Source organism: Dasypus novemcinctus, chromosome 13, assembly GCF_030445035.2.
Source record: "Dasypus novemcinctus isolate mDasNov1 chromosome 13, mDasNov1.1.hap2, whole genome shotgun sequence".
NCBI lineage: Eukaryota > Metazoa > Chordata > Mammalia > Cingulata > Dasypodidae > Dasypus > Dasypus novemcinctus.
In genome coordinates this window covers 47,901,784-47,926,463 of record NC_080685.1, presented here as the reverse complement: position 1 = coordinate 47,926,463, position 24,680 = coordinate 47,901,784, and the positions used below count along the sequence as shown (strand labels likewise).

The following is a 24,680-nucleotide window of genomic DNA, read 5'->3' as shown; positions in this document are numbered from 1 at the left end:
ACTCAAATGCATATTTGCATACCAATGTTCATAGTGGCCTTATTCACAATTACCAAAAGATACAAGCAACTCAATTGTGTTTCAACTGATGAATGGATAAATAAAATGTGGTATACACATACAATGGAATACTATTAAGCCATAAAAAAGAATGAAGCTCGGCTACATGAGATAACATGTATGATACTTGAAGACATCATGTTGAGAGAAATAAGCCAGACACAAAAGGGCAAATATTGTATGATCTCATTGATATGAAATAATTACAATAAGCAAATTCATAGAGTTAGAAGCTATACTATAGGTTACCAGGGGCTGGGGTGGATTTAGGGAATGGGGAGTTAATGCTTGCTTTTATATTGTACAAAGTTTCTATTTGGGTTGATGGAAATGCTTTGGTATGGGTTGTGGTGATGGTAGTAAAACATTGTGAAAATAATAATGTTGAAATATATATTTGAATGTGGTTAAAAGGAAAAAAATTTGGTTGTACTAGAATAAAAAAATTAAGAAAACATGGACTGACCAACACAGTGAGCCTATTGTAAATGATGGACTATGGTTAATAGTACAATTTTAAAAATGTGCTTTCACCAATTGTAACAAATGTATCACACTAATGCAAGGTATTAATAACTGGGTGGTATATGGGAACTCTGTATTTTGTGCATGATTTTTCTGCAAACTTACAACTCTATTAGAAAATAGGAAAAAATGTTACTATAAAGATTAAATAAGGTAATAAATATGGAGTGCTTAGGTATATAGGTATTTTATTATTTTTCTTAAAATGGAAGTTTGTTTGTCAGTTAGTCTTCCCCAAATTCCTCAATTCTTTTCCATTGTCCTTTTTGTATGGATTTGGATTTCATATGCAGTCTTATCTCCCTCACAAGCTATTCTCCAGAATTACCAAGGTGCTTGTAGGCCCTCAACTTCACTTAGGGTGCAAAAGAGTGCTGTGTTCTTCAGGGCTGAGCTTTAGGGAGTGCCATTAACTAGGACCAGCACTAGGGGGTGAGCGAGGAAAGAAGGAGAAACTGAAACTGAGCAGGTCTGTCATCAGACATCATACATTTATCTGAAATAGTTTTAATTGCGTGATGTTTATAAGTATCAAGGTCTCTCTACCATGGATAGACAAGAGTTAGCTTAGTGTTTATCAAAAAGAAAGGAAAGAGAAAGAAAAAGAGAGAATGAAAGAGACAGAGAGAGAGAGTAAAAGAAAGGGAGAAGGAAAATGAGAGAGAGAGAGAAAGAAAAGAAGGAAGGAAATAGGGAAGGAAGGAGGGATGGAAAGAGAGATGGAAGAATGGAAGAAAGAATGGATGGAGGAAAGGAAGGAAGGATAGAAGGAAAGAGGGAGAAAAGAAGGAAGTGAGGAAGGAAGTGAGGAAGGAATGAAGGAAGGGAAGGAGGAAAAGCTAACAATAATTTAATAGCTTTCTAGGGAAGTTGGAGCCTTGTTTTCTCAGGGGGAGGTGCTAGAGGTCAGGCTAAGAAAGGGGTGGGGAAAGTAGAGAGATAAGAGAAGGGGGAGGGAGAGGAGAAGAAGAGGGTGTGAGACTTGGTTACAGAAGTAAAGGAGAGCCGGCATCTCTTGTACTCAGGCCAATTCCATGCCACACAGCACACTCACCTTGGGCAAGAACCCAGAGACTTCTGCTGAGTGGAGAGACTGAAGGGTTGCAAAAGAATCAGAGAAGGACCAAGCAAAGCCATGGTGAGCCTTTTTCCGCCTACAAGATTTCCAGATGCCCAGACAGAACCCTTTCTTGGTATTATAGAGGCAGGTGGCAAAGGGCAAGCAACAACACAATTCATTTTTGGTTTAAAGAAAAACAAAAACTCAGAATGCTGTCAGAGTCTCAAATAAGTGATCCTAAAATCTCTTTTCTTAGATATGCTGATATCCTGTCTTCGACTTTGTCTCATCTCTGGTGAGGTTCTTGAAGAGGTGCTATTTTGTTGAAATTAGCATTTTGCAACCAAATGCTGTGGTTACCTGAGAAGTGATTTGCTTCAGAAAATATGGTTCTAAAGTGTGCAGAAAATTTGTGATCTTGTTGTATGAGTTGCTCAAAAAATGCATTTCTTTTTATTTGAAAAAAAATTGTTTTTCTTTACTTGTGTCTGTTTTGATATCTAATTGTTTTATGCATTTGAGGAATTGCTCCATTATAATTAAGTATGAGATTATAACCTTAAATTTGGATATCATTAAGTCATGGGGCACCCAAGAACACTTTCTTAAAAAAATACTTACTAAATATCCAATAGTTCAATCTAACAGTAGAAAAGTAGGTACAAAAAATTACTGAAATGAAGGAGGAAAATTCAGAGCAGTAATAATAATCAGCAACTTGAGACTAAAGCATGAAAAAGACCCACATATGCATCAGTTTTGAGGGAAATTTAGTGCTACTTTTTTACATCATGTCTGAGAACTCTACTACCTTGGGCATGGTTAAAAGGCTTACACGTTTTATGTTGAACTTTAAGAAAGTTGCAGCCACCTCCTGAAGGTGCTGGAAGCTTGTGGCTTAAGAGTATAAATCTAAATAAAATTTTGCATTTTATTTGCAGATATTTCCTTGGAGATGTCAGAGTCCTCAGAAGGGTTTGTGGAATGTCTTTAAGTTGTGGGTCTGGACAGTGCTTTGTTGTGGTATGTTATGGTATTTGTTTATTGCTAAGCCTTTTTAACTTGTGCTCATTTGTCTTAAATACCACTGGGTATACATTGTATAAGAGAAAATTATTAGGTAGACAGCTATTAATTGTGCTCTATGAAATGCTTCTTTTCCCCCTCTTATCTTTAGTGCTTTCCCAGAATCCTAATTCTATCTTTCCCTGTCACACCCTCAGCTGTGTGGTATAAATCCTGCTAATCCCATAAAAACCTTCAATTTTGAAAGTCAGTAAAGAAATATCTAATAAGCTACTTGCAATCTGTACCAAATATTTAGCACTCCACTTTCATTATATAGCAATGCCATTTCTACCACTAAACTGTCAGCTCCCTGAGAGCAGGGGCCATGGTTTATAGCTTTTTGGTACTTCTCCAATTGATGTGACAAGTTTTATGTCTGATTCTTGAAGACCCTCTAGCAATTACTTTGAACCTTCCTTCTCATTCCCTAGGCTACTGTCTGCTTACTCCCCAGCTTGGATTCTTAACTCTGTCAAGCAAACATGCTTACTATACTTCTCACAAAACTACTCCTTATACCATGTCTGCCTTGTGCCACCTGTGGAACCCAGAGCCGTTCTCATTCAACAAATATTTTCTGAGTCCCTACAATGTACCCAACACTATTCTAGGCACTGAGGACACAGCAGCAAACCAATCAAATTTCTTCCCCTTAGAATTTATATTCTAATGGAATGCTCCTTTAAAACTCTGTTCAAAACATTTATGACATTCTTTACCATTAATCATACCTGCTTCCCAACTCTGTTTATTTCTAATATATTTAATTTGATCAAGATTAGTTGTGTTTCCTTTGCATCTGTTATTCCTTGCTCAGAATCCTTAGAAACAGTATGAACTGGATCTATGTTTTCTTTGGTATTTCTCCATGGTGTTTGCCCTACACATAGTGAAAACTCAGTAAATGTTGATAGCTGTGAAAAGTTTTACCTTATTGTATAATGTTTCACATAGATCATACCAGCTTGAACGGTACCTATTATTATGGCGCTTTTGTGTAATGATGTGTTTATTACTGTTTCTTCAAAGTCCTTACATTTAAAGCACCTGTAGAATTATTAAACACCATCAGTTGAGTATCTTTGTGTGCAGAGCATGACCTAACCAACTTCATAATTCTACATCATTTGGCTTTATAAATTGGTCTCTTTTTTATTATGCAATTAGATATATAAGGCTTGGGCTGCATATTGAGGTTTTTCCAGAAGTGACTCTTCCTATGGTAAAATATTATCTTTGTGCTATGGAAATGATTACTTAAAGGCATGTCACTGTTATTCCTGTCTTTATTTTGCTTCTCCCTTAGGCACATAAATATCAGCATTTAAGGAATTATCCCAGGATCAAAAAGTGGGTTGGAAATTTTACAATATTATAATTAAATTAGTTTTAAATGATTGATGGCTATCAGGCAAAAGAAATACAAATTTCTAAAATATTTAGGTTAAATTTTCTGCAAGAATTTTGAGAAAAAAAGTTATGGAAATAAATCTGAGAAAGCTACCACATTTGTCTAAAAGAATTTTGAGTATAAAGATGGAGTGGACATCACCATCCAAGGGTCCACAGGATGGAGGAATAAAATATGGATTAGACTGGACTCACTTTTATTCTACTATAGAACTATTGTGACTAGTAATGGAAAAAACTGTAGCATTGATCTGGAGAAAGTGGCCATGGTAGTTGCTGAGGGCAGGGAGAGGGAAGAAGAGATGAGATGTGGGGGCATTTTTGGGACGTGAAGTTGTCCTAAATGATATTGCAGGGACAGATGCTGGACATTCTATATCCTGCATAACCCACTGAGTGTGCTGGGGGAGAGTGTAAACTACAATGTAAACTATTATCCATGCGGTGCAGCTGTGCTCCAAAATGTATTCACCAAATGCAATGAATGTGCCACAATGATGAAAGAGGTTGTTGATGTGGGAGGAGTGGGGAGGGTGTAAGGTGTGGGGTATGTTGGAACCTTTTATATTTTTTAATGTAACATTTTTTGTGATCTATGTATCTTCAAATAAATATAATTTAAAAAAATGCTCAGAAAAAAAAAAGAGTTATGAGTAAAAGCAGCATATTATGGCGAAATGCAATTAGAGTCAGAAGGGTTAGGTTCTACTTCAAATCTACAGCCAAGTAGTTCAATGATCCTGGGCAGGTTACTTACACTCTCAGGGTCTCAGTTTCTTCATCTCTATGTGTCTCAATGAGCTGTAGGTTCTTTTCAGCTGTAACATATGAGTCTATAGAGTTTGCCTTGATATTTTTCAGATTTCCTGGCACATCAGGGAACCGATGGCTGGACTTACCATTATTCTGAATATCCTATGAACTGGAAAATGGCTAGAGCATTCTGCCAAGAAAATTATACAGATTTAGTTGCCATACAAAACAAGGGGGAGATTGAATACCTGGAGAATATGCTTCCCTTCTTCTCTTCCTACTACTGGATAGGAATCCGGAAGGTGAAAGGGGAATGGACTTGGGTGGGAACCAACAAATCTCTTACCAAAGAAGCAGAAAACTGGGGAGATGGCGAGCCCAACAACAAGAAGAACAAGGAGGACTGTGTAGAGATCTATATCAAGAGGGCCAAAGACTCGGGAAAGTGGAACGATGATGCCTGTCGCAAACTGAAGGCAGCCCTCTGCTACACAGGTGGGGAGTGGGCAGACTGCTGTGCAATCTGGGGCTCAGGAAGGGCCAGAGTTAATGGAGTAATGGGACTAACCCCAGGGAAATGCTGGGGGAAGAGAAGTTGTTAGCTCATTCTAAAATACTTCTCGTCCTCTAAGTAAGCCTGGCTCATCTCACTTCTGAGCATTTTTGGTGTTTAAGGCGCCTCCCTACACATCCAAATCAAGTGACATCAGAATGATAGGAGGGAAGTATATGTGGCTCAAGCAGTTTCACACCTGCTTCCCACATGGGAGGTCCAGGTTTGGTTCCCAGTGTCTCCTAGGAAAAAAAACAAAAAACAAACAAGCAAAACAAACAAAAAACTAACTCAGGGCAGCCAACGTGGCTCAGTGTTGAGTACCTGCTTCCCACATATGAGGTCCCAGGTTCAATCCTGGCCCAGTACCTAAAAAAAAAAAAAAAAGATAGGTATATGTAGGAAGTAAGGAGGAAGAACAAGACCCCCAGGGTCTCCCCGCCCCCTACTCCACAACAAGTCAGGGGAGTGGAAACAGAGAGATGGGGCCAGTGGAGCTCACTGGGGCTGATGTCATCTCAGTTTCCTCGCTGCAAACTAGGAAGCTGGGTGCTCGGTATTTGTATATCATTCTGTATAATGAAACATTGCATTATCTGAGGTGTGTGAAAATTTCTGTAAACACTCTGATATTCCCAAAAGGGTCAACATTTTTCCAAGTCATATTTTTACAGTGAAACATAGAAAATATTGTCTCTTGTAAATTGGACTCTGCTAATTTTAGCAGGTATGGACTTTTTGATCTCCATACTTTTTATAAAGAAAGAAATTACCAAAGATATTACAAAACTGATTGGGTCAGGGCCTCATTTAATCTATTTATTACATTAAAAGCAAGTAATTTCAAGAGTTTCAAAGAATGCCACTAAGTTTCCCCTAAACATTATAGAGTGTTATTATTGGTAAATTCATTCTGAAAGCAAATAAATGTCTTTGGCTTTATGGCTAATATACTAAATAAATAAAATTGAGCACATGCTTTTTATCCAAAATTGTTGTGAATATACAAATAAACATTACTTGTTTATTTAAAATGTTTCAGGAAAAAGTTTTCACAGGCAAAAGAAATGATTATGAGTTCTAAAAAGTATCCACATTAAAATAAATATTTTTTCACTTCCTTAAAGCTTCTTGTGAGCCCTGGTCATGCAACGGGCATGGGGAATGTGTGGAAATCATCAACAATTACACCTGCAACTGTGATGTGGGGTATTATGGACCCCAGTGCCAATTTGGTAAGCTCCTTTCTTGATTTCTCCCCGTGTAATGACATTACAAATATCATTATAATTTTATGGAAGTTGGTTGGGACAAAACGATACGAACTATTCTGAGAAATGGGAAGTTTCAATCAGAAGACTATGGTTTCACAAGATTTCTAGCTTCCCGTGAAGATTTCATAAGTCAGCATGAAGTTTCAATTCACTCCTCTTCAAAGTCATGATGGGCAAGGTAAAAAAAAAAAAGTTCATTTAATGATACATGGTATATTGCAAAGACATATAATAATAAGTTAAATTTATTTGGGCTGAATATTTCAGGTGATGCAAAGAGATCTATCACAGATTCTGCCCCATTAACTAGTGGAAATGATATATGCTCATATTTGAGTTTGATGGAAAGAAAGATAAGCTGGAGTAAGTTTGTGGAGACTAGAGATTCCTTAAGGAAGAGGTGTGGTCTCTAGTTGGCATTGATTTTGGGCAGTTCTCCTAGAAAGAGTTCATATGATGGATTGGAGAGCAGAGAGAGACGATGGAGAGAATCATTAGGAGTCTATTGAAATCATCCAGAGGCATGGTGTGAAAATGGAAAGGAGATAAGACACAGATTCAAAGTCAAGGCATCTTTGACCCAGTCAACTCTCTACTGAAAGAAACAGCAAATCCTTTGAATGACGTTGATTGAGTTTTAAAATTACGTGTGAAGTGTTTTGTGCATAAAATTGAAAATTATAAAATGAAAAAAGCAATGTTTATAAGAACAGATAAAGAATTAGAGTCACAATAAATTTTTTTTTCAAAATAAATTTAAATGTTAATCAACTGGAATAGGTCTAACTCATTTTGCCACGCCCTTGAGCCATGTCTCCTATCTAGTACTTTACCCTTCCCCCATTCCTGAACATAATTTTTTAGTATTTATATCATTGGCATGCCCATTTCACTCCTTTTAAAATAGCTTACTCCTTTTTTGGGGGGGGGTGGGGAGTGGGGAGCTGTCTTTTTTTTTGGTTACATTGTTCTTTCCTAGTTCTCTTTCTATCTGTGATCATTTCTCCTAGGGTTTCTCCATGGGTACATACTAAACAAACCTATCAACTATTGTGATTTCTCAGCTTCTGTCTTTTGTCCATTACTGTGCTAACTCCACATGCTCCTTTTGGTCAAACTCACTGACTCTTGTGGACTCACGAATTTATGTGAGCTTAGGACTGGCAAATCTGTGTTTCTAGACTTGAACTCCAAATATGCTAACCATATGCTTTTGGATGCCCAAAAGACTTTATAAAGTCAATGATCACTAAACAGCTTTCCTTTTTGTATTTGTTGTATCAGTATGTGGTTCCACCATTTACATGGACACTCTTTCATGAGACTCTGTCACCTCCCCCTGCATTTATGCTAGGTAACACAATACCAATTTTTATAACTTGTTATTTCTCCAATTTGCTTCTTACTTGCCAACTCTACTACCATTGCTCTCGCTGGCTTTCTCCTGGATTTTTGCAGGAAACTTTAAATTAGCTCTCTTGAAATACATTATTCCTACTGCTGGCAGTCTAGTCAAGTAAAAACAATCAAACAAACCAAAAAATGTGACCATCCACTCTTTAATTTCTACCCATCATTTGTCCTACAGGATGATATCTAAGCTCCTCATAACTTGATATATGAAAGTACTTAATAAATTGATGAAAATATTTAAGAACATTTTTGTCTTGGCTCTTGTCTTTTACTCACATCATTCTCTTCTTCCTCTTTCCTTCTAGTAACATCAAAATGCTTATGGTTGTCCACACTTTCCACTCAACTGCTTTGTGTCTCCTTAACCTTACTCTTGGCTTTCTCTCTCATTTTGCACATGACTAACACACTTGCCCATCTTTAAGACATATTTCAGGCACCATTTCTTCCAGAGGGCTTTCTGTGGGCCCCAAGACAGGCTATTCTGTGTTCCCATAGCTCCACACATTTCTTTCTTATTCGACCTGCATTTTTTGAAGTTATCTGTTTTCTTGTCCATCTACCCTGGCAGACTGGCAACTCCTTGAAGTCAGTAAGTATCTTATTTATCATTGCCTCTTGAGGATTCAGCACCATGTCTGGAATATATCAGGCTCTTGTTTGTGAACCTGAATTGAATTGGACAATGCAGTTTACTTTAATTTGGACTTGTCCTATTGGAGGATAATATTAAAATTCTTCTAATTCCTGGAGTCCTTTCTTCATTTAGATCTCAAGAAATAAAACACATGAATTTCAATACTTGCCCAAATTATATCACAGGGCCTAAAACTCAAAGAACTTGATTTCCAAATCTTAAGTGAATCTACTGGACTATCAATTAGATCAGGGAAATAGATACAGTTTCTGGAGAGGGTTATCAAATCAGAACCACTGAAGTATGAGAACTGAGCTATCGTGGATGAAGATAGAATCAAGGGCAAAAGATGCTTCTTGGATCTTATATCTTTTCCCTTGTAAAGAAGATATGATAATGGTGGCTAACTTTCTGAAGTTCCTTCTGATACTCTCCTATACACAAGTTCTCCATTGTGATAGCTATTTCCAAAGTTGAGCTGGTCATTCCCATGTAAACCTATCTGGGTTTAAGTATTCTCTCTCCAGATAATGCTAAAGATGAAAAAAAAGAAGACGAGCCCACATTTAATTAGGACTTCCTATGAGCCAGGCTCTGCTCTCTAAGTTCTTGACTTACATTAAATCATTTAATTCCCACACCAATTCTATGAAGTTGATACAATGATCATTATCTCTTTTTTATAGATAAAGAAATTAATGCTAGAGGGGTTAAGTAGCCTTGCTTAAGGTCACAGAGCTATCAAATAACAGAGTTAGGATTCAAACCTTGGTATCAGGTCCTCTTAATATTACCTGATACTGTTTCTTTTCTCATTGAAGTGGTTCAGTGTGAACCTTTGAAGGCTCCTGAGTGGAGTACCATGGCCTGTACCAATCCTTTAGGAAACTTCAGCTACAGCTCACGGTGTGTCTTCAACTGCTTTGAGGGAGCAGACCTAGTTGGGTTTGAAGAAACTACTTGTGGACCATTTGGAAATTGGGCATCTCCAGAACCAGCCTGTCAAAGTGAGTAACCATTCACATTAGCAGCTTTGACTCAGTATTCCTGGGTCTGCAAACTAGGAAAATGTAGTCTTGCTAAGAAATCTGTATGCTCTTCTGGAGCACAATTTAACCTCACTTATATCATAACTTTGGTGATTTTCATATGACTTATTGTTTCCAAAGTTAAAAAGAAAAACCCCAATAAAAAATAGCCAAATACTCTGTTTCTGAAGACATCTCAGAGTGTTTCTGTAATTGATTACTCTGCATTTTCTGTCTTTTTTTTCTCATTAACATGGCAAAAATAAAGTCTTGTTGAATACCAATTAAATTTTTGTTATTCTCTGAATAGCACCTATTTTATGTGGTGTTTTACTTAACACCAATCAATTTCCTTCTCAGGTGAGAAAAGGTCTTTCTTGATTGTTTTATTTGGTTTATTCTTGAGGTATCTTTTAGTTTTTCTCCACCATGAACATTCTGAAGAATAACAATTGCTGTGAAGAACAAAAACTTAACCTCTTTAACTGTTTGCATTTGAAATAGGTGCTATTTTTGCCTTCTTAGTTGCCAAGAAGATTATCCTTGTATGGGAGAAACCTGGTGGCATCCAACCTTTTTGAAGTTTTGGTTATGCCATCTACATTTGTGCTACCGATGCACTAGTTTGTGTTTAATTCTAAAAGAACTACCAAAATTCTTTACTTAAGTCATAGAATTAAACCAAACAATTGGCTGAATTTAATAGAAATGGGGTGGCTTGCTTCAGGGAGCTGAGATGTTTTTGAAAACAACTTTGGTAGACTTCAGAACAGGTGAAAGGGTAAAAATTTGCTACTTTCACTGAGAATATTTCTTGAGAGCCCTGAGATAGAGACAATGTGGCCTGGCACTTCCAGCAGAATGGAGAGCCACCACGGCTGGACAGCAGCCTGCAGCAAGCTTTCCCAGGCTTTGAATGCTCTGATTGCTATGAGGTGCACTGGATGGTTGAGTCAGACAGCTTTGGCTTAAAAACCTTTGGTAAAAGGAGGGCCTCTGTCCAGAAATACTAGTTTTTTTTCTTTCTCATTGAAGTGACTCTGTGTGAGCCTCTAATAGCACCTGATTTGGGAACCATGGACTGTAATCACCCCCTGGCCAACTTCAGCTTCACCTCTTCATGCACTTTCCAATGCTCAGAGGGTACTAAGTTAATTGGGGAGAATGAAACTGTTTGTGGATCATCTGGAATCTGGTCCAGCTCTACTCCAATATGTCAAAGTAAGTAAATTTGCCCAGATATACTATTTTTTTTGTTAAGATTTATTTATTTATTTATTCCCCCCTTGCGGCTTGGTTTTGCTGTCTGCTCTCTGCGTGTTTTTTCTGCGTGGCTTAAAAACCTTTGGTAAAAGGAGGGCCTCTGTCCAGAAATACTAGTTTTTTTTCTTTCTCATTGAAGTGACTCTGTGTGAGCCTCTAATAGCACCTGACTTGGGAACCATGGACTGTAATCACCCCCTGGCCAACTTCAGCTTCACCTCTTCATGCACTTTCCAATGCTCAGAGGGTACTAAGTTAATTGGGGAGAATGAAACTGTTTGTGGATCATCTGGAATCTGGTCCAGCTCTACTCCAATATGTCAAAGTAAGTAAATTTGCCCAGATATACTATTTTTTTTGTTAAGATTTATTTATTTATTTATTCCCCCCTTGCGGCTTGGTTTTGCTGTCTGCTTTCTGCGTGTTTTTTCTGTGTCGCCTTGTCTCCCTTTGTTGCATCATCTTGATGCATCAGCTCTCCACAGGCATGGACTGTCAGCTCTCTGCAGCGGGGGCCAGCTTGCCTTCACAAGGAGACCCTGGGACGCGAACCCAGGACCTCCCAAATGGTAGACGGGAGCCCAACTGACTGAGCCACAGCTGCTTCCCCAGATATACTTTTCTTTTTTTCTTTTCAGCCAGTTCTCAACTCCTTTTCACAACTTAAATCTTAAAATCTAAACCTACTAACTCTACTACTTCATTTTTATTCATTTTCTATTCTACTACAATCTGATTTCTCTGTTCGTCCATTGAAATGCCCAATCATGGGCACTTTGCAATTATCAGTAAGTTAATGCCACCTACATCTATCTTTACAGGAGAAGAACTATGTCTTCCTCATCTTTGTATATCACCCACTTGGCATAGTGCCTGACAGTAGGTGCTAAATAAATGCACATTAAATTGACATGCGAAAAAATAGCCACCAAATCCACCCTCAGGCTACCTGCACCAATGGCAAAAGTCTTTAAATGGTGGGATCTGTAGAGGCTGTTAGAGAAGCAGTTATCTGTGAGGCCCACAGCCAGGGAGTAGAGTGGGGGAGGAAGGAGGAAGCAAGGGGTTATTAGGGAGGATTGCGTATCAGGCTTATCAGGGATGTTTCCTCTTAAGGCTGACCTATTGTCCATCTCTTCATCCAGTCAATAGATGCTCTCCATTTGGATCCTCTGGCAACTTATTTGGGTGTGGGGGTGGTAGGACCTTAAAAGGCCTTAACAAAGTAATGTGAAGAACAAAAAACACAGTCAGACCCTATGCCAATATGCAAAAGTAGGTTCCTTCAATTGATGGTAGCAGAGGACAGATTTTGTAGGTTTTTCATATTGTTTTTTTTCCAATAAAGTCCCCAAATGAACTTAGCTTATACTCCCAAGAGGATATTCAGATACGACATTTTATGTATTTGTCAAGGAAGTGGAGGGAAGTGGTAGGGCTAAATCATTTTAGAGATGGATTAGTTCAGGTTTCAGCATATAAACATCAAGTGCATTTTATTTACAACTCTTTTAAAAGTAAAAGTTTTAAAAGTTTTCCTTTGACTGACAAGTTATCTCGTTCAGATCACTGTCTTCTATTTTTCCTGAAGTTGAATTAAATATTTCAGCTCTTCTCAGGGTTTTGGAGTCCCAACCATTACACAAGGCCATGGAGCTAAATATAATGGTGAGCGCTTCCTGCCAAGAAGTTTAGATACATTTCTACGACTTGCAAATCTGGGGATCTGGATTCCATGGGCATTGGGCTAGAGAGGCTCGTCCAGTGTTTGCTTCTGCCATGGGCTAATTGGGGGCCTTTTCCATGCCAGTTTCCTCATCTGTCAAATGGCATCAAATGGACAACCTCTGGTATCAAATGGGCTATTACTGGGAGACCAAAAGAGGAAAAAGTCAAGTATCATGAGATGGCGCTAAGGATATAATGCTTGTGGACTCATGTTTTGTGTCTTACTGATTTTCCTTTCAGAATCAGACAGGAGTTTTTCAATGATCAAGGAGGGTGACTATAACCCCCTCTTCATCCCAGTGGCCGTCATGGTTACAGCATTCTCTGGGTTGGCATTTATCATTTGGCTGGCAAGGCGATTGAAAAAAGGTATGTGAGTTTAACTTCATGAAAAACAATACAACTTTAAAGTGAAAAAAAATAGAGAGAGACCCACAGGAAATTAAGCGTGATAGACTTGACTAAAGCAGGATGCCAAGCTTTATGTTTCAGAGACACCAGTCCCTGGGGACATATGAAGTAGCCTGGTATAACTTTCATTAAAACAAACTGGCTGCTTTTTACTTTTCACTAACAAACATTAAAAAAAAATACCTTGTTATGTTTAAGGCACTTTGCTAGGGTGGTAACTGAGTTGAATCAGATATTTTAATGGTTCTTTGATCTTATTTAATTTTGAAAATAAAAGGACATGATCTCTTTCCTCTATGAGCTTATATGCCTTTGACTGTGGCGCTATGATTCCACTGGAAAGTGAATCTAAGGCCCACTAAGGTTTTCAAGGCACTGGTCCCAAATCCCTGACTTCGTCAAGAGTCACGTAGCTCTTTGGCTTTTGTGTGGGAGCGCATATCACTGAGAGAAGGCCTCAGGTGTTCTTGCCAGTGCCTGTTCAACAAGGCCGCAAGTTCTAACCATTTGTACCACATGCTCATGTTTTCCTTTCACCTTGGACTGAAGAAGAAAAAGGAGGAAGGAGGGCTGCCTTTAGAAATTACTCTCTGCTGCCCAGTATAGTAGATGGAACACCCCATGAGAGGATCAGTAGTATCACTTCCCTTGCCTCTACCCTGAGTGTGTCTAAGTCCTAAAGTGGGACCATCATGCTGGTTACAGGCCCATGGTCATCAATGGGCCTTGGGCATGCACTGTCACTTTTGGAAGCATTCACACTAACTGAAACATTCAAGACTGTGACATTCATGGTATTAAGTAATTTTTGTTTATTTTTCTCCCCTTCCCCCCTCCCCACCCCATCGTCTGCTCTCTGTATCCATTCACTGCATGTTCTGTGTCCGCTTGCATTCTTGTCAGGCAGTACCAGGAATCTGTGTCTCTTTTTGTTGTGTTATCTTGCTGTGTCATCTCTCCGTGTGTGCAGTGCCACTCCTGGGTGGGCTGTGCCTTTTTTCACGTGGGGCAGCTCTCCTTACGGGGCGCACTCCTTGCATGTGGGGCGCCCCAATACGGGGGGCACCCCTGCATGGCACCACACTCATTGCACGTGGCAGTACTATGCATGGGCCAGCTCACCACATGGGCCAGGAGGCCCTGGGTACCAAAACCTAGACCTCCCATGTGGTAGGCTCTATCAGTTGAGCCACATCTGCTTCCCTTAAGTAGTTTTTAAGGCATTCCTCCCTCAGGTTCAGAGGTCATGCATGGATGATCTCAAACAGCAGACAATCTGCTCTGTGCTCCCTCTGTGTAGGGTCAGTGGATTGGCGATTTAATTCCACGTCCACCAAATTAATTAGTATGTATCTTATCCACTGAAAATTGCATATAAACATTGCCCCATCCCCCACATTGGCAGTTGTAGAATATTATCTGCCAATCCTTAATAGTCTTCCACCATGAACTGATTGCTCATCCCAAGCTTAAAACAATGGAGTGTTAGGTTAGTTTTCTAGCCAACCCAGAAAGACAATAGGCAGGATGCTGTCAATGTGCAAGAATTTTAATTGTACCTTGAGAGCAGTGAGCAGTTAAAATGTCTCTGCTCTTGTTAGAAATTCTGCCAAGGTGGATCTCACCACCTTAAAATATTGTATTAAGTACTATTAACTGTACTAATGCAAAAGAAGAATGACAGTTTTCTCCCACATTGATATTCCTTTCCTCCGAGACGTTATAGCCTGACCCCAATCATCCTTTCTTTCTGCCTGCCTTGAATGATGATGGCAGAACTGAGGAGCTAAAAAAAATAGGATGAGCAATTACATATTGCCTAATGAAATAAGGTAGCTATTCTCTAAATAACCTTTAATGACTTTGAGCTGTGAGTTGTCTCAAGGAGGGATCTTTATTCCCAAGTTTCAAAATTTTTAATAAATTTTTGTAGAATCAAAAGAATAGCATCAAAGTCATGAGTTTTTTTAGTAAGGAGATTAGCTGGCTAGGCTGTTTTATAAGCATTGATGAGAAAAGCAGAGGGGTTTTTAAAATTTTTTTACCTTGGAGTCATTTCTGTACAAGATCTCAAACTGATAACTTGAAAACTTACATGCCCCTGCTGTGGGAATCAGTGCGGGGAAAACAGGAAACAGATAGTGGGCAGTTGGGCTAGTTACGGTTATGCCAACAAAGAAAACAGAAGCCCCTAAAGATCACTGACGCTGTAGGGAATTCAGGGCATTTTCAATGTAACATTTTAATAGTCCTCACTTGTAAAACATGTCCCAATATTGTCTTCTCCAATGTACAAATGACTTGTGTTCCAAAATGTTTGTTGTAAGTTGATTATTTGAAGCATGAAGATTATTTTTTTCCTATAGAGACTATGCTAGACATGATGGCTGGGTTCCTAGGCTAAACCCCCAGTGCTTTTTAACGCAAAATGTAGCTGATGCATTTGCAATGATAAAAATGAAAAACAATGAAGCTGCATATATACATTATTCATCTATTCTGAGAACTTTATAGGCTTTCAGGTTAAGAAAGCTGGAGAAAGGGAACGTGTATATTTAGAGCATAGTAGCCAGTGAAATGACCACAATCTTAACTCCTGTTCTTTTGTCATTGATGGACCTTCTGAACCTGTCATTTTGGCCCCTTCCCTGGTTATCTTGGTATCCAGACTTGAGAATCTCTTTTTTTTTTTAAAATTAATTATTTTTTTAATTGATTTTGTAATAATATTACATTAAAAATATATATATATGAGGTCCCTTTGAACCCTACCACCCCCACCCCACCTCTCCCCCCCCCCAGCAACACTCCTTCCCATCATCATGACATATCCATTGCATTTGGCAAGTACATCTTTGGGCACCTCTGCACCTCATAGTCAATGGTCCACATCATGGCCCATACTCTCCCCCATTCCATCCAGTGGGCCCTGTGAGGATTTACAATGAGACTCTCTCTTTGATAAAGGAATAAGGACAGCTCCAAGAACATGGGCTCGTGGGCTGTCTAGATATACTTTGTGTTCCTAGCATTGTTATTCTCTGATTAGTCATTATTATTGATCCTATTTCCTAAATGAGGAAGTCAAGGCAACAATGTTTTTGGCCAAATTTCTAATATCCTATATAACAGGGACCAGAGTCAGAGATCAAACTTTTATCCACATATGTCCCCTAAAACCACTGTCCTTAAATATGAGACTCTGTTTTTTTGCTGTGGTTGGAAGACTTTTCTACCTGAACCAACACACAGGTTTGAAAAGGGCATGAAACTGAATACATGCCCCCTTAGTTCCCTTTTCTTTAAAAATAAACCATTATATAGGAACAGATTCTTGCTCATTTATTTCTATGTATTTCATTGCTCCTAAAATAAAAATACATTTATATGAAGATAAACAAATGGAACTTGAAATTAATTCAGATTTGATTCTCCAACCTCAAATGCATTTGCTTCATGTCATCAGCAAGCTGAATTTTGGAAGAAAGATTTCAAACAATACTCGCTAAGATTTTAAGGTTTGAAACAGTAACAGAACAAGGTCTAAGTGTTAGGTCCTGGCCTAAATACTTTGAATATATTTTCTTTTACTAGCCTAATGAAGAAGGTATAGTTATTATACTCATTTTATGGATGAAGAACTTGTACTTTAGAGAAGAAGATAGGTAGCTGTTCAAAGACCACACTACAGGTGGCCAAATAGTAGTTGCATCTAGGCCGGATGATATTCGAGCTCTGGTTTACAACCACAGAAATGTATTGCCTCCATAATGACTTTTTCTACTTGAAGAGTTTTTCTGCTTTTATTTCCCCTGCAACCAAACTCTGCAGTTGATTCATTTATCTACCTATTTGTATTCTGCTTCTTTCAAAAAAAGAACGTAAGCTCCTAAAATGCACTCAACATAGCAAATCAAAATTAACCAAAAATAAATAAGAAAAAGAAGGCAAAATTTAGAAAACCAAAGTAAGTTGGAGCAAAGAAGGAAGTTAGGACACAAAAATGTGTGTCTTAAAGTCCTGTACTAAGAAGGGTATCTCAGATCTGACTCCAAGTTACCTTGCAGCCAGCAAAAGAAGGAAGCATAACCAGTTGTGGTATTTGCTATGTTTGTAAGACAAAAATACACCAGTCACTCAGATGAGACTGTGAAATTCCTACCACTGAGAAGAGAGTGAAATTTCTCTTATGGATTCTCATAGAGAAGATGCTGTGTGAGGTAATGACACATATTCTCAGAGTACTTATAGCTAAGTCTCCCAGGGAAAAATCTTTACACAGGGTGAGATGGTAGGTCAGGAAGGCATAAACAGGTGAACGAGCACGTTAGGTCTGGCCACCAGGCAATTCATCTTAAATTTCTGTCTTTATGACCAACGTAGAAAAATGAAGTTGAACTCTGAGAGACATCTGTATCTACGGGTCTGGTCTATCTGTCAGTATTTGAATTAGAACATTAAGTGAACATATCAAATCCCCTTAGATACAATTGGGCTTCACCTAATAAATGCATAATGCACTTCAAAAGATAGTTTTGATGGTGAGACTCTCCCTTCTCCCTTATTTTAAAAAATTGATGCCTACTTTTTACTGATGCCATTTCTTTCTTTTTCTTTTGTATTTTTTAGGCAGGAAGTCCAAAAAAAGGTAAGTTTTATCAGAAAAAAGTTTCCATATCTGTTGATCCCTTCTCTACCTTCCTTAAGATAATTTTTTGTGATAGCTAGACACATTAACACTATAGTAGTTATTTATATGGAGTTGTCATCCAAATGAAGTTTCCAGATAAGGTGATAAATTTATTAGCCTCCCATAAATGCTATTTTTTATTGTTGTTGCTATTGGAGCTGAATGAGTGAATGAACAATTCATGCCCTAGAAGGAAATGGAAGTTTATGTAAAAAGAGCTTTTTCTTATTGTCCTTGAATTTTCTATGAGGGTTGGAAGTGATATGGTATATTTCTTCTTGTCCTGGCTCAACATGAGGATCCATATATACAGTATTCATGGCACATGAAATAGAACAAGCATTTATTGAGAAACTAATGTATCCCAGACCCTAAGAAGGCACAGCTCTGAATTCTGGTGTCTCATTGCCCATTCAAGAGGGTAAATGACCACTGCTCTCATAAATGTAAACCTTCAAAAGTATGACAAGTTGGGGACCATGTAGTCAACCTATGACTTCCCCGAAGAGGCAATTGTTTAGTTTGGTTGGTCTTGAAGCTCAGATTTCTTCAATTGGAGAAATACAACCTAATGAGAAGAGATGTAGAGATGTGAAACTGCATGGTCCATCTGGCAGAAATGAAGGTGGCAAAACATTTAGCAGTTTCAGAGGTTTAGTGACTTGCTTTGAAATTTGAGGAAGGAGCATGCTAAGCAAAAAGAACAATGGAAATGAGTCTTTGGTGGCATACTAAGTATACCCAGCTGGACATCCAAGTTCCTTTTAATACTGGGAATGAAGGAAGACAGTCCCTGAGAAGTTTAGGTGCTCTTTCAGACAACCAACCAACCACAAATTCTTATTGAGCACTTCTTAGTTCATGCGCTGTAGCTTGGAGTACAAAGGAAATACTGAGGAGAGAGATGCCACTAGAGGCCAGATTGTGAAGTAATTTATAAGCCATATTAAGGAGTATGGGCTTTATCCTAAGGTCTTTGGGGTACCACTAAAGGGATTTTTTTTTTCTCTCCCCTCATCCCCTCCCGCCGCCCAGTTGTCTGCTCTCTGTGTCCATTCACTGTGTGTTCTTCTGTGACCACTTCCATCCTTATCAGCAGCACCGGGAATCTGTGTGTTTTTTTGTTTTTTTAAGATTTATTTTTATTTGTTTCTCTCCCCTTTCCCCACCCCACCACCAGGTGTCTGTTCTCTGTGTCCCTTTTGCTGCGTGTTCTTCTTTGTATACTTCTGTTATTGTCAGTGGCATGGTTATCTGTGTTTCTTTTTGTTGCATCATCTTGCTGCATCAGCTCTCCATGTGTGCGGCTGGGCGGCTCTCCTCACGGGTGCACTCCTTGCTCATTGGGCTCCCCTATGCTGGGGACACCCCTGCATGGCATGGCACTCCTTTGTGGGGGACACCCCTGCATGGCAGGACACTCCTTGCATGCATCAGCGCTGTGCATGGGCAGCTCCACACGGGTCAAGAAGGCCCGGGATTTGAACCACGGACCTCCCATGTGGTAGGAGGATGCCCTATCCATTGGGCCAAGTCCGCTTCCCCACTAAAGGGATTTTAGCAAGTGAGTATAATGCTGAAATTTGCATTTTATGCAGATCACTCTACACAGCAGCATGGCAAACTTGGGAGGTGGGTGATAATGGAGGCAAGGAGACTTGTTTTGGAGGTTTTTGAAATTATTTAGCTGGTGCTGCCTGTCTAGAGAAATAGCTGTGGTGGGTTCATGAGCTAAGAGGAGGTAAAACCAACAGAATATAGTTATTAATTGGCTAGGAGGAAGAGAAAAGAAAATTGTCCTGTTTCTGACCTGGGAACGGTGGACAGGACACAAAAGAATGAGAAATTTTGGTGGTGAAAATCATGGGTTCAAATGGGTATGTGTTGAGCTTTAGGAATCTGTGATTCATCCACAGTCTAGAAGGCCTATCTGCAGCCTCTTACAAGAGGTAACTGCCATCACAGGAGTGGGTGCAATCAGCCCCGGAAGCTGTGCGGTGTGAGAAATCGAAGATGACATGGGAGACAGGGCGGGAAGACAAGGAACCTCAATATCTAACCAGGGCTAAGAAAAGGAGAACAGGATGAAATTGCAGAGAGGTAGAAGGAAAATGAGGAGAGCAGGGAGTGGTAAATGCTAAGGAAAGAAGAGGGAATGGGAACTGTTTTAAACACTGCCGGGAGAACCATTAGTTCCCCACGGGATGTTACTAAGTGTGTCAGCGGGAAGATCATTTTCACTGGGGAGATCATGACAGAAATCAGATGGCCAGGAGGTGAGGAATTAGTGAGGATGAGAAAGCAGAGGCAGAACATGCAGTCATCTCTTTCAAAAAGCTTGGCTGTAAAGTAGAGGAGACAGTGGGGAGGGTAACTGGGTGGGGACATAGGATCAATGGAGGTTCTTTTTATTACCCTATCGTCTCATTAATAGCTGTGGTTGGGGTCCTAGACCCTGGCCTTCCTATCTCTGTGGGCAGGAAACCCACAAAATATAAAGATTTCATTCTTGCTCACGGACACTGAGTGAAAGTCTTTTTCTGGCACAGTCTACTCAGAGACCTATTCTGGCTACAGGAACCACCTGTGTGTTAATTGCCACTAGATGGAGGCAGATTGACTCAAAATTTATTAGATGTCCCTGGGGGTCATGAATTGTTGCTGGCAGGAAGAGGTTTAACATTAAATTAATTACCGTATTAAAATAATAGCCTTATTGTTTTTTTCTTTCTTTTTAAAATTAGAGCAGTTCATAGGTTTACAGAAATATCATGCAGAAAACAGAGTTGCCATATAAACCCCCCCAGGCACACACAGCTTTCCCTGTTATTTACATTTTACACTAGCATGTCACCTTTGTTACAACTGATGAAACAATATTATTATAATCGTACTATTAACTATAGTCCATAGTTTACATTAGGGTAATGAATCAACCAATAGGTATTTATTGAACACCTTTTTATTGGAATGGTGCTAAATTTTACTGTAACAGCAAAAGGAATGAGTTGTTGTCTCTGATCTCAGGGAGATAATGATCTTATTGGGGGACTAAGGAAGACAGGAAAAAATTTCTGAGCAAAAATACAAGGAAGAGTATGGTAAGAGCCAAATAATTCTGTTTTGGAAAAAGGAAAGATGAATTTGGCTCTGGGATCACAGAAACTGCTATAAAGACAGCCTGGGTTGGTTTCAGAAGGTTGGATAGGATTTAGGTACATGGAGAGAAGCAGAGAAGTCAGTCTAGAGGAGGGAAATAATGCAAACAAAAGTATGGCAGCGAGACTATGCAAAACATATCCTGGTGTCCAAGAGTCCATGGTGGACAGAAGAGCTAAGGAAGAGATTGGAAGGGAGCCCTGGCCCCATCCATATAGCCCCTGTGGGCTTAGGCAGATGGTCTAGAAAGACCTAGCAAAAAATTATTTTCCTAGCTGCCTCAGGGCACCTCTCATTTGTTGACCAAGGTGACTTTAATTCACAGAATCAGAGAATTTTTGGTCTGGAAAGGATCTTGATGGATATCCCATTCAAGCTCTCATTATAGCTGAACTAGTTAAATGTTTCCTATAGGCCCTATAGGAGTTAGTGACAGGGCTAATTAAAATAACTATAAAGACTTGTCAAACATTTATTCCATACTGGCATTATTCTGAGTGTTTAACATGTCTTAAATCATTAAATATTTCATAAAAGTCTGTGGTGATGGGTATTACTAATACTGTATTTAGTAATATCAGGTATTACTAATACCCCCATTTTATAGTTTAAGAGAAATTAAATTGTTAACTTGAGGATACTGAATAAATAGCAAAGCTGAGATTTGAACCCACCTGGACCCAAAGACCATTCTTTTAAAGACTATGCTTCTAGAACTCAGGACCCTTGACTCTCAGGTTATCGCTGTACCTAGACCCCCCTCCTCCCCCATAAGGTTATTGTTTTTTTCACACTGAAACCATTGTGTGATGGTGCTGAGGAAGGGAGGGGTGGAAGAAGTAGGGTGTGTTCTAGAATGAGACAAAGGTTAAATGAATAGGATCATACTGAACACTGTGTGTCAATTTTTTTAAAGACCTTGAGCTAATTCTCATAGACCTATTTATGCCTTCCTATTAACTTTCAGTTGGTGAATGACTGACTCCTTGGGCATTTGTGGTTTCATCTCTTGCTGGGTTATTTTGACTCTTCTGCAAACTGGTTCTGTTTATCACCTGATTTGGTTTCTAGTGTCTAAATTCTGCTTGGGTAGAAGCTACGCCCAAGATACACAGGAAGATATGATGCCAACCTCAGAGGAGGGTATATGTGAAATTCTGTTTTCTGAAATGTTTTTGTCTCCATATTGGCAAGTACGTTTGCAGCTGCTGAACTGTGGTTTACCCTGGCAGTTTACCATGAGAGCAGAGCCTCAGAATCTAGTTCTGTTGAAAGGTCATTAGGACCTACTGGATTGGTTCACTCCTGTCATGTCCAAGAATATGAGACAATTGGATCACAGAAAAATTCTTTTTATTTCATGAAACTAAATTGTCACCATCTCTTTAAATCAATCCCATCAGAATCAGAACTACCATTATATCTTTCATGAGTTTCGATTTTTTCTGATTATCCAACATTTGAGCATATCTTCTGTTTTCCTAGCTTTCCACTGGTCTTAACTAACTAAAGGTCATTCAAACTCATTACATTTGGAGACAAAGGTTGTAGCACAGAAAATTCCCAAAGTGGTGTGTTGACCAGTAGCATAACATCACAGAGGAGCTTGTGAGAAATGCAGAATCTCATGTCCCACCCAGATCTACTGAATCCGATTCTGTGTTTTAATGTGATCTTTGGGTGGAATACATACAAAAGAGTGAAAAGCACTATCTAGCTTGCTCTTCCCATCCCTCAGTGGCCAATTCAGCTGAAAGACATTTCCTTTGCAGCTCTTCCCACCTTTAGCTAATATTTACCTTTACCACTAAGACATTAACTTTTGTAATTTTTTACCTCCTTTTTTTTTTTTTTAAAGATTTATTTATTTATTTAATCCCCCCCCCTCCCCTGGTTGTCTGTTCTTGGTGTCTATTTGCTGCGTCTTGTTTCTTTGTCCGCTTCTGTTGTCGTCAGCGGCACGGGAAGTGTGGGCGGCACCATTCCTGGGCAGGCTGCTCTTTCTTTTCACGCTGGGCTGCTTTCCTCACGGGCGCACTCCTTGCGCGTGGGGCTCCCCTACGCGGGGGACACCCTTGCGTGGCACGGCACTCCTTGCGCGCATCAGCACTGCGCATGGCCAGCTCCACACGGGTCAAGGAGGCCCGGGGTTTGAACCGCGGACCTCCCATATAGTAGATGGACGCCCTAACCACTGGGCCAAAGTCCGTTTCCCTTTACCTCCTTAATTCAACATATATCTCTTGTTTTTCATTCAGCATGGATGATCCATACTAAACCACCATCTGTAATGAAAATTCTTGGAATACAAAAGAGTCATTGGATCCTTCAAATCACTCCATGAAAAGTTACACATGGCGTTTTCTCCTACATTGAAGAAGAAAGTGTTTGTTTCAGTGCATCTGGAAAGATTTGTATGTGCTCAGCAGCAACTTCTGCTCTCATTTTGCCCCTCATCTCCTCCCTCCTCCCAGCCCATAGATGTGGATTATATAGCTCAGCTTTTTATTCTCTTTTCCATGAAGAAACAAACCAGACCACAGGGGGAATGGATTACTGTCAAATATATAAAGAGGTCTGATTTCTCTCTCTTTCTTGACTCTTGTTTCCAGTTTCAATTCAGTGTTATACCTGACTGCACACACTTCTGAATACAGTGAAAATTGTTTGCATATGTAACTACAAACTCGATTTTGTTGCAGATCAAATTTTATCTCCCGTCTATACACTGTCAGTTCGTATAGAAAGTTCTTAAAATTGGCATTATCCTTGCTTTCCAATTCTAGTGTGGTTATGGGATAAAGTTGGACACCTAGCTACAAAAGTCCTATTTGTACTGCAGCCCCATCTTCTGTAAATGAAAAAGAGAAATATCACTGGTATTGTTTTTCAGTTTTTGTTTTGCTGTTTGATTTTATTAGGCCTACCCAGATTTCTTGTCATCAGTACTTCTTTTATGACTGCTATATTGTTAATACAGAAACATCATTACAGGATGCTGGCAACATCCCTTTGATGTTATACAGAAGAGTTAAAAGACTTAGAGTTTCCTTGGCTCATGCTGAAATGCTCCCCCTTCTCCTGTCCCCAAATTTCTTATCTACCTACCTAGATTCTATCCTTTAAGGTTCATCTCAGGCATCCCCTACCTTCACTACTTCTTTCATAAATCCTTCCTTAACAGTTCAGTTCACAGCAATCTCCTCTTCCTGGCCTCCCACTGCCAAGATTAGTCTGTAACATGAAATTGTGAAGATAAATACAACCCATGTTTTTTTTATGTTGTTTAATGTGTTATTTTAAAATTATCTTATGTATGTTTTCCCCCTAAAGAGATTGTAGCTCGTTAAGAGTAAAGGTTGTGCTGCAATACTGGTGTGTCTAGTTTATTAGCTCACATTCAATAAACGAGTGTTCAAATAAATCTGAAAGAATATTTAGCATACTGGTTAATATAAGTTGCAGCAGCCCCTCACCCTCCATTCTCCTGAACAGTGTAAGGGCTAGTTTTCATGAGAGATTAGGACATTGTAAGAAACTAGTTTGAAATAGCTCCTTGCCTCATGGCCAATTCAAGTATCATATAAAGTTTACACATGTTATGAAAATGACTTTTTGGTAATTTTGATTGCATTTTCCTTTCTCAAA

At 39.2% G+C, this 24,680-nt stretch overlaps 1 protein-coding gene across 3 annotated transcripts; it reads left to right on the top strand.

Moving 5' to 3' along the window:
* Positions 1-1,532: 1,532 nt before the first annotated feature.
* On the top strand, positions 1,533-24,468 carry SELL (selectin L). 3 transcript variants are annotated; one of them, XM_058310096.2, is made up of 10 exons: positions 1,533-1,723; positions 2,587-2,668; positions 4,985-5,371; positions 6,557-6,664; positions 9,638-9,760; positions 10,817-11,002; positions 11,184-11,369; positions 13,013-13,141; positions 17,813-17,831; positions 23,291-24,468. In XM_058310096.2, exons 1-10 carry the CDS (start codon positions 1,721-1,723, stop codon positions 23,307-23,309), a joined length of 1,242 nt encoding a protein of 413 aa, XP_058166079.1. In that variant the 5' UTR covers positions 1,533-1,720; the 3' UTR covers positions 23,310-24,468. The 3 variants fall into 3 exon arrangements, with proteins under 3 accessions (XP_058166079.1, XP_058166078.1, XP_058166080.1); XM_058310095.2 differs by having other exon boundaries at positions 9,575-9,760; XM_058310097.1 differs by lacking the exon at positions 1,533-1,723 and adding an exon at positions 1,868-1,940 and having other exon boundaries at positions 9,575-9,760.
* The last annotated feature ends 212 nt before the right edge of the window (positions 24,469-24,680 follow it).